Below are 15,086 nucleotides of genomic sequence, written 5' to 3'. Positions count from 1 at the left end.
CACTCTGCCCTCTTTACCTACTAACACCATTATTAATCAGCTCTGACTAGGCAAATTTTCCTTTAAAGATAGATTGTATGGGCAACTGGCTGGCTCAGCCAGTGGAGCATGTGACTCCTGATCTCAGTGAGTTCAGGCCTCATGCTGATCATAGGGACTACACTGAAAAAAAAAAAAAAGATTCTAATTGAAGTTTTAAGGTGGAGATTATAAGTTTCTGGTCCTTTTAACAGTTTTATTAGCAGGTTTAATGGAGGCAGATTCAGATTATTGGTTACAAAGTCCTTTTCAACCAAGTAGTGATTTAAATATACATGCTTGAAAAAGACTTCGGGGTAGTGGGATGATTTCAAAGCTGTCTTTATATGTGCTGACCAATTTTATACTACATTAATGTTCTAATCAGAAGATATGTCTTTTAGTTCCATTAAAAAATTTAGATTTTAGGGGCACCTGGGTGGCTCAGTTGGTTAAGTGTCTGCCTTCGGCTCAGGTCATGATCCCAGGGTCCTGGGATCAAGCCCCGAATTGGGCTCCCTGCTCAGCGGGGAGTTTGCTTCTCCCTCTCCCATTCCCCCTGCTGGTGCTCTCTCTCTCTCTTTCTCTGTCAAATAAATAAATAAAATCTCTAAAAGAAATTTTTAGATTAACAGTTTTAGAAAAGATTGTTAAAACTTACCCTTCTGTTGTTTATGGTATTTGGAATAGTCCTTTGCTATATAAGTATCCCCTATTATCTATTTTAAAAGAACACAGAAAGTAGAATAATTGTTTATTTTCTTTACTAAATTTCTTACTGTGAGGCTGACTGGAGCTTTATTTTTATTTATTTATTTGCTTTTGAAGTGGGCTCCATGTACCCCTGGGGCTTGAACTCACAACCCTCAGGTCAAGAGTCCCACACTCCACCGACTAAGCCAGCCAGGCACCCCTGGTTGGGCTTTTAAACCTGAAACCCAAAGTAGCAGCTTTTCCTCGAAGTACTAAACTGGTGCCTGGCCAGATGCTTCTTTCATTTGTTTAGTTTTATTGTTTATGCATCAATAATTCCTATTTATGACTGCAGTAGAACATGACAATCAATGTGTTTTAGTTGAGGTGGGGGAGCAGCTGCTGTTAGGTGACTGAAATCATCCAGCTATCAGCTTTATCCTCACAAAAGACAGAAAAGATTGTTCCTTTCAAGAAATTTGTCTCCTCCCCCACCTGCCCCCGGGTGGGGAATAAAAATGTGGATTAGGGACAAAGTGCATAACTAATTGCATAAAGAAAATAATTGAGTTGGGTCATTGATTAGTACATCAAAAAGATAGAAGATCTTTGCTAGCTAGCTGATTTTAATAAATGCTACACTGACTCATTTGTAAATCTAGATGGCTGCCAAAAAGCAGTGACTTATAGGCAGTCCAGGTTATTCCTTAAAGCTAGTAATGCCGTCTATAGTAACAGTCTGAGGTCTAGCAGGGACTGGCCTGGGGAGACGAAAGCCTCCTCCACTTTGAGCAGGAATCATTAGTAAATGGATTCTTTTTCACTCCCAGAGTTGATAAATAATTGTTAGTTTCCTCCCACTGTACACTAATCTTCATCAGTTTGTGTCTACCAGATGGCACCGAAAATGACAGAAGATAGTAAAGAACACTTCAGAGCAAGAGCTAGTAAAGGCTTAAGTGTCTCTTGCTGGAATGGGAGGACCAGCGGATCAGATGATGACGAATGTCATCTGGAAGAGGGGAGCTGGTTTTCATTACTTTGTTTTTGGAAATGCTTTTCTAATTAGTTAATCATAAGCTTTATAACTGGATACATTTGTGAGCTGTGCAAATTGGCATTTTGAAGAGTACACACTAAAGACTATGGGGAAATATCATATTGTCTTCAGAACGTGAAGGAAGCAATATGTGGCTTCCAGCATGTTCATTGGTGTCTTTAAAGCCCAAATGGAGGACAAACAGCTTGTGACAGCTTTTTAATAAGGACAGTCTCCTGTGTCTTGTGAGTAGATGAGGTGGTATTTGCGAAGCACTTAGCATTGTGCCTGGAATATGGATAACTGCTATTAATTATTGTTATTACTGCGCCCCGTGGGGAAGCTCATATGATGAGTAGGTTCCGACCTTCAGGCCTACGTGGTATGACTACAGGCAAACTGGGAAAGGTGCCTGACCCTGGGATTCAAGAAATCTCTCTCTCTCTCTGGCCTTTGTGTTCTCTTAAATGCACATAGCTCCTTAGCAGTCAGTCAGGCCTTGGTGTCAAGAGTAGAGGAAAAAAGTGGGAATTAAACCTAGTGGTAGCTGAGGCTGACGGCAGGGAAGACAAAACCTGATAGGCCGGGACTGGAACTGGTGCCCAGGTGTGCATCAGCTGCAGCAACTACTACCTTTTCCAGAACTGGGGAATAGCCAGGACATGAAAATCCTGCCTACCAAGGGCATGACGAGGAGAGCTTCTTCCAGACTCAGCAGCTTCGACATGAGGGTTGTATCTGACCTCCTCCTTAGTGGTGGCCTGGCAGTCCATGCCTTCCAGAAGACTTCCTGCTCAGGCAAATGGGCTATGTTCTGGGGACACCTGGGTGGTGAAAGGTTTTGACCCACACAGAGTTAGCTCCAGAGAGGAACTTTAGTAACTGTAGCCAAGTCCCCCATTTTGCTTCTCATCGAACTCGACAGGTTCAGGAGAAGCATTTTGGGCCTCCTGCGGTACATTCTCCATGTTTCTCATGTTTTGAGCCTTCTAAACTAAGATTGTGCCCGTGTTGCCTGTTGGATGAACCATCTCCCTTGATTTTCCAGTAATTTCTATAGGTCTTTCCTTTTCCAACAGCAAACATTAAAAAATATCTTAAGAATGAGTAGGGTTTTGGGGGGATGGCGTTCTACATAGAATAGCAGGTCATCTCTTTGGGGGACAGGTGCTACCAAGGCTGAAATTCTCACCATCCAAAAGAACTATTTCCAGAGAACTGTTGTTGAAAAATTTAGCTGTCACTGGCCCATCCCCTACAACATGCCAATGATGGTATTAGCTGACCCTCTGAAAGACACTGAGGAGACTGGTCTTGGGGAGAAGGTATACAAGGGGGAAGTGGAAAGGGACAGAGATGATGGCTGGTTCTCTTGATCCTCGGAAGGAAACACTCACAGAACAAAGGGGACAGGATGTGAAATGATGGTCTTGGGCCCTGAAGGGAAAGTAGGGAATGGGGACCAGACCTGAGTACCAAAGATTTCTTCTTTTTTTTTTTTTAACCTGCATCTCTGTTTGCCATCCTGGTATGTGTATATATGTACAGGAGACAGTGTCACCCATGTTCATGTCGGCCTGGGGATTTAAAGACAGTGTCTCCACATGTCAATATTTATCACAAAGCCTATGCATTTGTCACCCTTGCCAGTGAAGAAATACATAAGGCATTCTTTTTAATGCAAATGTATTATAGGACACTACATTCTCATGCGGGAATTTTATGACAGTCTTAAAGTATTTCATGTGACAAAAGATATAATGTCAAGAATACACTGAAATGATAAAGATGATAAGGGGGAGAGAAGGTGTAAGGTAAGCAGGGTGAACACGAAAGTATAAGAAGAAGACCCTCGAAACAAAAAGCCAGTGTTAGCATAACTGACGTGATACAACAGCAAATTATCAGCTAAGCCCACCATGCTTTTGATGTTTGGAAGGATTTAAAATAAAAAAAAGAAAGCTACCGAAGCACATGAAGCCCTCTTTTCATCCCGCTTACCTAGGAAGGCCGCCATGTTCATGACTTGACTAAACACGCAGCTTGCTGGGGGCTCGTCACCTGCAATACTTGAAAATGATGACATGTTTCATTATCGCCATATGAAAACCTGTCACCCGCAACGGGCTGAACGCCTGTGTCCCTTTAGAATTCATACGTCAAGATCCCAACCCTCAATGAGATGTGATGAGGAGGTAGGGACTATGGGAGATACTCAAGTTATGAGGGTAGAGCCCTTCTGAGTGGGATTAGTGCCCTTATAAAAAGGATCCCAGGGAGCTACCTTGACCCCTTTCTGCCGTGGGCGGACATGGCGGGAGGATGGCCATCTACAACCCAGAAGAAGGCCGTCATCAAGACCTGACTGTTGGCGCCCTAATCTTCGACCTCCAGCCACCCAAGCTGTATATAAATAAATTTATTTTATTTAAATTTAAACTTATTTAAATTTAAACAAATTTTTGTTTGTAAGCCACCCAGTAGCCCAAACTAAATCACTCTCCCAACTTCTCCTAGCATCCCACAGATTCGAAGGGCTATTGAGTTACCTTATATAAGGTGCATGCTTCACACCCGGTTTCCTGGAAAACCAGAAACACGGATTAAAGTATAGTCATTTGTGCACAGTTTAATCACCAGTGGCAGAAGTTTTGTTATATCCATTCATAAACAATGAATTACCCAGAGACTGACTTTACCTTTCAGCTGAATTTAATGGGAAAATTTTGTCATCTTCCACAGCTATAAAGTATCTGTAAAGAAAGAACAAGGAATGTTTATAAAATAAAGAAAATTTTAAAGACTCATTTGTTGCCCAGTTTTACTAGACTAGCCACATTAAATCTTATGCATTATTTCTATGCATTATTATCATGTTTACCTATAAATCACTTAGCTCCTTAAAGTTCAAATGTGATTGTTATTTCTATTTCTTGAGTTTTCAAGACACCCTGCCAAATTGATGGTAATCATTATAATCTGGAAACTGGAAAACAAATAAGACCTGATAACTTTGAGCAAACTAAAATTAGAATTAAAAAATAAAACAAAATAAAATTAGAATTCAAATTGTCTAATTTCTCAGGAGTGTGTCCACGTCTCTCAATGAACTGCAGGGAGCTAAAATAATTTGCTGGAAGGGAATTGGCCTTGAAATAAGCAAGTGTGGGCATCCTTTAGTGATAAGCCGAGACTTAAAATGTAACGATACCCATTTTATAAACATACCAAACCCAGTCACACTGAATGATGCAATGAACTGTGAATGGAATCTTTAGCAAGTGGGAATAATAAGCAAATCTTGCAAATAATGACGTTTATTATTTCATTTTATAGAACGTTCATTATTGAAAGAACACGGGAACACAAAAGAAAATCAGTATTCTTCACTATCTGCTTGGTGTAATTTATTACTCGCTCTTGCTATTTACTTTGGGTAATAGAAGAAGGGAAGGCAAATGGGGACTTTAGCAAGGTCGAATTAGTAAACATTATTTTAAAGTATTTAAAAGACACTTAGATAGCTATGCCCTACACTATCAAAACGACATTTTGATCTACACTGCACCCGAGTCCTTAAATAATTAAGAGAATACTCACACTATCCATAATCCAGCTGAAGTAAACAAAGTAAATACAAGAGGTAAAAACATCCATACACTGCATTTCTTCCCATCCATGCCTGTACCACTGAAATAAAATGAACAGACATTAATAACTAAGGCAGAAATTTACCTTACCCTTTCAGGGTGGGAAGGAAGTTAAAAGAAGTGTATTTTATGAAACCATGATCCAAATCAGTCTAATACTGCCACTTATGCTCGTGGAAATCCCTTGAGCAGGTAACAAGGATAACTGTTATCTAGCATTAGCTTAAATATTTCAGATCCTTAATGAGAACTAAATGGGAAACTTCTCACAAACACAGTTATCCTGATAGGAGCATCAGTATTTTTAAGCAAGGACAAAGGGTTTAGGTTAGGACGTACAGAAGGCTAGGAAACCAAGGCTTATTCCAACCTACTTTTCGTGCGATTATTAACAGTTATGGATTTATGGCCCTATGGATCTGGCATGTACATATGTCTACAGCTTGGTAGACAAGAATGCTAGAAACAGATGCTTACTAAGTACATTAGCAGTCAGGAAGAAATGACAAATGCTTTGCAAATCTGAACTTTTCTCATGACATGATATTGAGCAGCTATCTCTGAAGACTCTAAAGATGAATATTGGGGAAAACAATGCTTTGTGAATACTTTCAGACTAACTCCAATGAACACAAGGGGGGAACAAGAACAGATGTCAGGCATTTTGGATGTTATATTTGAAAGCAAAAATAAATGCATAAAAAGATTCCCCACAAGTTGGAAGTGAAAAAGAGAAGCCGCCGGAGTGTCTATGAGAAACTGACCTCTACAGGTGACCTGCCAAACAGAAGAGTAATGTAATTAGTAGGTATCTAAGGAGCTATCACTGCTCATTATTTTGAGTTTTCCAGTGAACCACCAGCTGCTTACAAGTTTGAACCAGCACTGCCATGTATTTGAGCACCTCCCTATCTGCCTTTGCACACTGACACTCCCAAGTCCTGGATCAGAGAACATGACCCTCCCTAGAAGGTGGTGACCCACAAAGTGTCAGGAAGGTCTCGGTTATCAGAAGTGACCTACCTGATAAAGTAGATCTTTTGGGTGAGGGGACACACACCTGGACCTAATAATGTGTCTGTGATCAGTTGTGGTGTGTTCTCAACAGCTGTCCGGGTGGGATGGATGTTAAATAAATGACGGAAGCTGAGAGTTGAAATACGTTAGAACCACTTTCAGTCCAATTAATCCAGTCTACTCCAGTCCAGTCCACAAGGATGGACGTCCTGCTTGTGCCACATACCATACCAGGAGGTGGGAATAACTGAGGGGACATCTCACGAATACAACTGCTTCTATGTAATAGTCTCTTCACTATGGAGAAGCTGTCGTAGGACCCAGCAGGGCCTGGCTACAGTTTATGTAATGTGGGAGGAGAATGAACGTTTGGAGCACACCCACTGTGGCTAGTCAGTGCCTCCTCATTTATTTCCGACCAGAAAGCTATGGGCTTATAATAAAGCTATCAATTTTGTTAACAAAAATAATTTCATCATTAGCCAAAGATGTAGCATGAGTACAGAAAATGGGAATGCGGACTGAGCACGTAAACCAGTTCTTCCACATCTGGCCCTGCAATCAGTTGCTCTGACAGGGTGAGCACAGATGAAATGGTTACACTAGAGTAAGAGTCCAGAGGCCTAGTTCTCAACCTTAACGTTGCCAGTAATCAACCCTCTGGGTCTGGGCCAGTTACGTACCTAACACCATTTCCCCATCTTGCTTCATAAAGACTGGGTTTTAAAAGAGGGAGGACATTGAAGACTGTGGCCTCACAAGAGAGGCAGTACCCTGGAGGTTAACCCAAGCACAGTGTCTTCTACGTCTGTAGTAACAGAATGCTATTTATTTATTTATGTGGGACTGGAGCCCAGGACCCTGGGATTATGACCTGAGCCCAAGGCAGGTGCTTAACCGAGTGAGCCATCTAGGCGCCCCTAATAATTTAATGCTCATAGGGCAAATTTTGGGAAAACCATACTGTATTGCTTGCCTAATGATAGAAGAAATTGCCAGTTTCTTAAAGGGATGCCTTGGGAGATAAAAAGAGTAAGTCTGTGGATAGTTTTGTTTTTAGTTTCCAATGAAACTGCTGTGGAGCTTCTTCTGAATTTTACATCGGCTACACCATTCTCGCAGGGGTGGTGATAATGGCAAATTCACACACTGTTTTAAGAAGTAATACACAGAGATCCTCTGTATTTTTCTATTTCCCCAATGGTAATATCCTGTCCAAACATAGTACAATCAACAACCAAGATACTGACACTGATACAGTTCTTGACTTCATCCAGATTTCACCAGTTTTATATGTATTCCTTGCTAGGTGTGTGCATTTAGTTTTATACAATTTTGCCACCTGTGTAGATTTGTGTGATCACCACAACAGTCCAATAAAGAACATACAGTTGTTCCTAAAAGGGGAACCAATATGACAGGAGTTACATGACCTCAAGAATTCCTTTTTTTGCTCTTATAACCACACCCACCTTCCCCTCACCCTCCTTTCTAAGTTCCTGGCAACCATGAATCCTGTCTCCAGTCTATAAATTTTACCATTTCAAAATGTCATACAAATGGAATCATATAGTATGAAACCTTCAGGATTGAATTTTTTCCACCCAACATAATTCCCTGGAGAGTCATCTAAGATTTGTGTTTCTCAATAGTTTGGCACCTTTTATCGTTGGGTAGCATTCTATGGTATGCATCTACAAATTTATTCATCTATTACAGGACATCGGGTTGTTTCAAGTTTTTGGTTATTGCAAATAAAGAAACTATAGAAAATTAGCATATGGGAGTTGGTGTCAATGTAAATTTTTATTTCTCTGGATTAAATGCCCACAACTGCCAAGTACTGGGTTGTAATAATTGCATGTGTAGGTTTTTTTTTAAAGATCTTATTTATTTATTTGAGAGAGAGAAAGTGTGCACATGCGCCAGAGAGCATAGGGAGGAGGGGCAGAGGGAGAGGGGGAAGCAGGCTCCCCGCTGAGCAGAGAGCCCGATGTGGGGCTCAATCCCAAGACCCTGGGATCATGACCTGAGCTGAAGGCAGATGCTTAACCCACTGAGCCACCCAGGAACGTCTGCATGTTTAGTTTTAAAGAATCTGTCAAATTTTTTCCAGAGTAGTTGTATCATTTTACATTCCTACTAGCAGTACACAAAGGCTCTAATTTCTCCACATTTTTACCAATATTTGTTATTTTCTGTTTGTTTACTAGTAGCCATTTGATTTGTATTTCCCTAATAATCAGTGAGGCTGAGTGTCTTTTCATGTGCTTATTGGCCATGTACATATCTTTGGTGAAATGTCTACTCATGTCTTTTGCATATTTTTAAATTGGGTTTTTTGGTTTTTCTATTATTGAGTGGTAGGGGTTCTTTATATATTAATAAATATATTAGTTAATCCTTGGATATTAATCCCTTGTCAAGTATATGATTTACACATTTTTCTCCTATGATGTGAGTTGCCTTTTCACTCTGCTGATAGTGTCCTTCGATGCACCAAAGTTTTTAAGTTTGATGAAGTCCACTGTATTTTTTTATTTGTTGTCTGTGCTTTTGATATTCTATCCAAGAAATCATTGTCAAATCCAACATAATGAGGCTCCCCCCTGTTTTATTAAAGGTGCTTTATAGCCTTAGCTCTTCCTTTTTAGGTCTTTGATCCATTTTCGGTTAATTTTTGCATATGGTGCAAGGTAATGTAATTCATTTGCATATCCAGAACAATGTTTAAAAGACTATCTTTTCCCCCACTGAATAGTTTTGGCACTTAACACAGTCTTTTGCAGAGGATAGTTTAAATTTTTTTTTTCCAAATAAGCTTTATGCCCAATGTAGGTCTTGAACTCACACGCGGGAGATCAAGTGTCATGCTCTACTGACTATGCCAGTCAGGTGCGCCCTCCCCTCCCCCCAACTAAAGTTTAAATTCATTGAAGATCCAACTTACCAAGATTTTCTCTTATGAACTGTGCTTTTGATGTCAAGTCTAAGACAAGTATTATTTGCCTACCCCTTGATTTCAATGATTTTCTATTTTTTCCTAAAAGATCTATAATTTTACGTTTAAATCTGTGGTCTGCTTATGTCTTTTTTTTTTTTTTTAAGTAAGCTTTATGCCCAACGTGGGGCTTGAACTCATGACCCCCAGATCAATAGTCACTACTAACTAATGCTCTACTAACTGAGCCAACCAGGCACCCCTGGTTATGTGTATGTATATATGTAAGTATGTATATATGTATCTATCCATCTATCTACTTGAAAGTGGGAGCTGGGGAGAGGGGAGAGGCGCAGGAGGAGAGGGAGAGAGAGACTCTTAAGCAGATGTGAGGCCTGATCTCATGACCTGAGCTGAAATCAAGAGTCCAACGCTTACTCAACTGAACCACACAGGCACCCCATGCTTATGTCTTTTTAAACTATAGATCTCTATTGTCTTACTGAAGTGGGCTAGACCCTAAACAGTTCGTGAATCACTTTGACAAGGATCAGGAAATATGTGATGCTCCAGGTCAGTTTTCTGCTACAGTAAAGGAAGACCCTGTAATGAAGAACATATACTTTGGTCATAGTACACACCCTACCAGGCCGCGTTCTTTTGGCAACGGACAAGCATGAACTTAACAGAACAGTTAAGTGTGTGTGTGTGTGTGTGTGCGCGCGTATGAAGATGGGCAGGTCTCCCTTCCCTATGTCATATCCCTATCCATCTTTAAGTTATTTGGTACTGTTTCTGGTGTTGCTAACCTATCAATGCCCCGTCTGACATTTCTTTGTCCTGTTACTTCCTTCTCTCTCCCTGGTGGGACTGTATTAACCACAGCAGAGGACTCTGTTATGTATACTTTTCTCTTTCCTTCCAGAATAACCTATTTGTCCTTTAGCCCATTCGCAGCTTATAATGTGACCAGAGAAACCTGCATTGTAGAAACAACACCGACGCATTCTCTGCTCTCCCTGCTGGAGGAGGAGTCTGGAGGCAGCAGGAAGTAACATCGATTTGGTGAGGTTTCATAATCTTCTCTGAGCTGTTCTGGCTTGGTAAGTTTAGATATTTGACTGGAAGTACCTCTGCAAAGAATAAATGAATTGATGTATTGAATTAACTCTCTCTGCTTCCCAGTGTTATCTGAGAATTAAGAGTTGAAACGGAGATGGTTCTCTTTATTCTACCCTCCCAGACCAGACACCATTAAAATAAACGGGTCCATCACTTCCAGTCACGTTAGAAAGTATCACCCAAACTTTATATTTCCTAGCAAGGACACATTCTGCTCTTCCCGGGGCTATAGCAACATGGTACCTACTAGCTAAGACAGCACATTTTTCCTTGCCTTTTTATGGAAAAGCGGGGGAGTGGGGAAGGAGTACTCCATACTCCTAAGATACTTTTATCTTTGCATTCTGAATTATACTGAATTATACTTCTTTTTTTAATTCTGTGTAATATTTACTCCATTGATACTAATCTTCTAATTATACCTTAAAGAAACTTAGAATTGTTCCCATGTCCCAAATGGTAAATTAAATCTGAAACAATGGCACCCAAAGCGTTTCTGACTGAGGAAACTGTCTGAGGCAAAGAGCCCAAATTGCACAAACCTTCTTGAAGGGGTTCTGGCATTTAGATTTGGTTTGGAAGGCTCTCCTCCAAATGGTATCATTTATCCAAATGAGTTGCAAAGCTGTTATCCAGATGGTCAGATCCTCCTAGAGAGCCAATACGAGCTCTCTGTACTCTCTGTACATGTCTATTTTGTGTCCTTTTCTTGCAATAAATATTCCCAAAGTTTGAGTTATCTTCACTTTCTTTCACCCCATCTGTGGCACAAATGAGACTGTGTTGTGGAGACTCGTCAGCACAGAGTCAAAGGCTGAAAATGCTGACCTGGCCCCTGCTCTCCTGAAGCTTTCATTCTTCCTCAGAGAGAACCTGACCTGTAGCAAACATTTGTGGTGGCTCCTGCTGGTGACACTTAGGTTCTTCTATAAGTCTTCTAGCTATGAAGCATCAAGAGAAGACCTGGCCATTTTAAAACTTACAATCTCATGGAAGCAAACAGAGTGTTAAATTTTTTTAAAGATTTTATTTATGGGATGCCTGGGTGGCCCAGTGGGTTAAAGCCTCTGCCTTCCGCTCAGGTCATGATCTCAGGGTCCTGGGATCGAGCCCCGCATCGGGCTCTCTGTTCAGTAGGGAGCCTGCTTCCTCCTCTCTCTCTGCCTGCCTCTCTGCCTGCTTGTGATCTCTGTCAAATAAATAAATAAAATCTTTAATAAAAAAAAGATGTTATTTATGTATTTGTCAGAGAGAGAGAGAGAACACAAGCAGGGCCACGGCAGGCAGAAGGAGAAGCAGGCTCCCCGCTGAGCAAGGAGCCTGAAGTTGGGACTCAATCCCAGGACCCTGGGACCACGACCCGAGCCCAAGGCAGATGCTAACCATCTGAGCCACCCAGGTGCCCCAACAAAGTGTTAGTTTAAGCACACTTTACCCCAGCACCTAGGACTCCAACTACTTTAATGGACTCGAAAAAGGGGTCTTGATAAAATTGAGGTCATATAATTAATCAAATTTCCAAACAGATGGTTCTTGCAATATAACCTCATGAAGCTTGGGAAGTCAAGAATATAGCATACTGTTCCCAGTGATGATCCCTGAAGACACACCTATTCTAGCAGCAATGGTAAACCTCCGCCAACCTACAAACAGAAAAATAAAGCCCACTAGGTCATCTTCATTTACAGATTTTACAACTTTACTGGTGAGAAACTGCTTACAAAAAAATGTCCTCAAAGTTAAGATAATACTTTGGGGACTGGAGACGATGTGCCTGTTATGAATTGGAAGAATATCTCACAGGCTAGGGTCACGGTGAGGAGGGAGCTCCAGCTCAAGGACTCTGGAGCCAGACGACCATGACTTTGAATTTCAGCTCTGCACTGTTGTGTGAGGCTGGCTGTTGAGCTCTCACTGTGCCTCAGTTTCTTCATCAGTCAAGTGGGAAAAATAATGGTACCTACTCAGAGGGTTTTTAAAATGGTTGGAAGTACACTGAAAGCACTGGTAACTGCCTAGCATTTGATGGCTTTTCAGTGTTAACTATATTCCACTGCGAGTGATGTTTGGGATCTTCAGTTTTCTGTTTTTGTTTTTTATTTTATGATTTATCAGGAATGAGCTCCCTGCCAAAGCAATTTTTTTTTCCTCTCAGGGCCAGCTGGAATGGAACAGGAAAGATTAGCGAGTCACCCACTAAAAACTGGGATTGTCACAGTGTCTGTGAGCATCCTTGATTTTTTTTTTTTTTTAACGTTCTGGGAATCTTAAGCTATTTCCTGGTTCGTGTCGTGGGCCAGCGTGGAAGGCTTGTGTTATTTCGTAATTAATTTACAATAATAAGGGGTAATAACAGGGACTCCTTGTTTTGTTTTGCTAAAATGTTTACAGGCTCTCAGATATAAAACTGCAGTACAACCAGCTCATTATGCTGACAGTAAAAATTTTGCTTTCATGAATCCTAAGTTTGGGAAAGCATAATTTGAGTGACCTGGTGTCACCCTAAAATATACATCTTTTTTTTTAAACTTTATTTTATTTGACAGAGAGAGAGAGATCACAAGTAGGCAGAGAGGCAGGCAGAGAGAGAGGGGGAAGCAGGCTCCCCACTGAGCAGAGAGCCCGATGCGGGGCTCAATCCCAGGACCCTGAGATCATGACCTGAGCAGAAGGCAGAGGCTTAACTCACTGAGCCACCCCAGTGCCCTATATGACTTTCTTTAATCGGATGTGAGCAATTTTGTTCAATCAATGAGGTCAAATTTTGCCACCAAATAATTTTTATGAGCACTGGCAAAAGATGATATATTAATTAGTAAAAGATTTCCATAAAATATTACATCTCTAAATAACATGATGATTTCTAAGTAGAACCATGGTGACTGGTTTATCTCCAGTGCGTTCTCGATTTCTAGAAGCAGTCTAGAAGATCTAGAAGCAGATCACTGTAGGGATCCTCTCATGCAAGTGGCCCAACGAACTCTTTCTCTCAGAAACAGATGGTAGACACTGTCCCCACACCATTCATGGAATAATCCCAGAAAGAGGCCCTCCTCCCAGGTTTTCAATTTGATATCTTCTTAGAATTTCTAAGCCAAGATCCTCCCCAGAGTCCATTTATATGATCTTTTCTTCCCCAAAAGATTATATTTTTAATTGATAGATAGCTTGAAAGGGAACACAAGCAGGGGGAGTGGGAGAAGGAGAAACAGGTTTCCTGCTGAGCAGGGAGCCTGATGGCGTGGTTTGATCCCAGAACCCTGGGATCATGACCTAAGCCGAAGGCAGATGCTTAACAACTGAGCCAACCAGGCATCATTTATATCTTTATATCCGTTTATATCTTTAACAGTACTTTAAAATGTTGCTCATGTGGCAGATTTATTGCCAACCTACCAGTCATTTCCCTTCTTTTTCTTACCTGACAGTATCTAGCTTTATTTAGGACTGCAATGGCTCCAGCCCTAACTGGTCTAAGTCATTACTGGTCTAAGCCAAACATAGCTATCCTGTTCCCGCGATGAGTATCTTTCCAGACCCCTTGAACATGGCCAGTGAGAGTCAAGGGGAGGTCTACTTGCTGAAGAGCAAATGAGAAGGGCTTGCATCCCTGGTAATGGGAAGCTTCTTCCACTCTTCTCCTCTCCCACTTGGGATGCTGTTGTGAAAACTTGGTACCCAGTGCCATGTTGGTTGTCATGGAATCATGAGACAACAAACAGGAGGATCCAAAGACAACAGACTGAGGGTGGCAGAGCAGAAGACGGAAAGAACAGACTCCTTGATAACATCACTGAGACACTGCACCAAACTCCCAGAAACCAGCCACCCAAATTCTTGTGATGCGAATCAGGGAAGCCTTTATTGCACTGTTGCTGTAGCTTGGTAAAGTACCAGAATCCATTCTTCCTTCTTCCATTAAAACCGGGCAAATGGTGCCCAACTACAGCCTCATTAGCAGCCTCCCTTTCAAGTAAGCGTGACCCTATTTGTAACTTTTCTCCAGTGGAATGGGAGTGTTCATATGATAAAACTTAGCATCCTGTGGTAATAGCATTGTATCATATAGGATGTATGTGTTTCTACTTCCTAGAGACACATACCGAAGCATTTAGGGATCAATCATCATAATGTGGGACGCCTGGGTGGCTCAGTTGGTTAAGCAGCTGCCTTCGGCTCAGGTCATGATCCCAGCGTCCTGGGATCGTGTCCCACATCGGGCTCCTTGCTCCGCAGGGAGCCTGCTTCTCTCTCTGACTCTGCCTTCCACTCTGTCTGCCTGTGCTCGCTCTCACTCTCTCTTACAAATAAATAAATAAAATCTTAAAAAAAAATCATCATAATGTCTAAAACTGACAAACACTTCACCAATGGAGTGATGACAAAGATTGGGAAGGGGCACCTGGCTGGCTCTGTCAGTGGAGCATGTGACTCTTGATCACAGGGTTGTGGGCTCAATGCCCATGATGGGTAGAGAGATTACTTAAAAATAAAATCTTAAAAAAAGGAAAAGAAAAAGACACCCATCAGGATGTCTATTATCAACCCTCCCCCCCCAAAAAATCCTGGAAAATAGCAAGTGTTGGCAGAGACGTAGAGAAATTGG

General features: G+C 41.3%; 1 protein-coding gene across 3 annotated transcripts in view; it reads right to left on the bottom strand.

The window, feature by feature from the left end:
- Positions 1-15,086, bottom strand: part of TMEM150C (transmembrane protein 150C) — a 67,685-nt gene that overhangs the window by 9,954 nt on the left and 42,645 nt on the right. For all 3 annotated transcript variants that reach the window (XM_059152519.1, XM_059152361.1, XM_059152453.1), the window contains exons 2-5: positions 5,351-5,440; positions 4,450-4,503; positions 4,300-4,332; positions 3,752-3,819 (exon numbers count right to left, since the gene is read on the bottom strand). In XM_059152519.1, the coding sequence (XP_059008502.1) occupies positions 3,752-3,819; positions 4,300-4,332; positions 4,450-4,503; positions 5,351-5,430 (235 nt within the window). In that variant the 5' untranslated portion in view covers positions 5,431-5,440. The remainder of the gene's footprint in view (positions 1-3,751; positions 3,820-4,299; positions 4,333-4,449; positions 4,504-5,350; positions 5,441-15,086) is intronic.

Source organism: Mustela lutreola, chromosome 1, assembly GCF_030435805.1.
Source record: "Mustela lutreola isolate mMusLut2 chromosome 1, mMusLut2.pri, whole genome shotgun sequence".
Lineage (NCBI taxonomy): Eukaryota > Metazoa > Chordata > Mammalia > Carnivora > Mustelidae > Mustela > Mustela lutreola.
The sequence above is the reverse complement of the archived record's forward strand: the minus strand, read 5'-3'. Positions and strand labels throughout refer to the sequence as shown.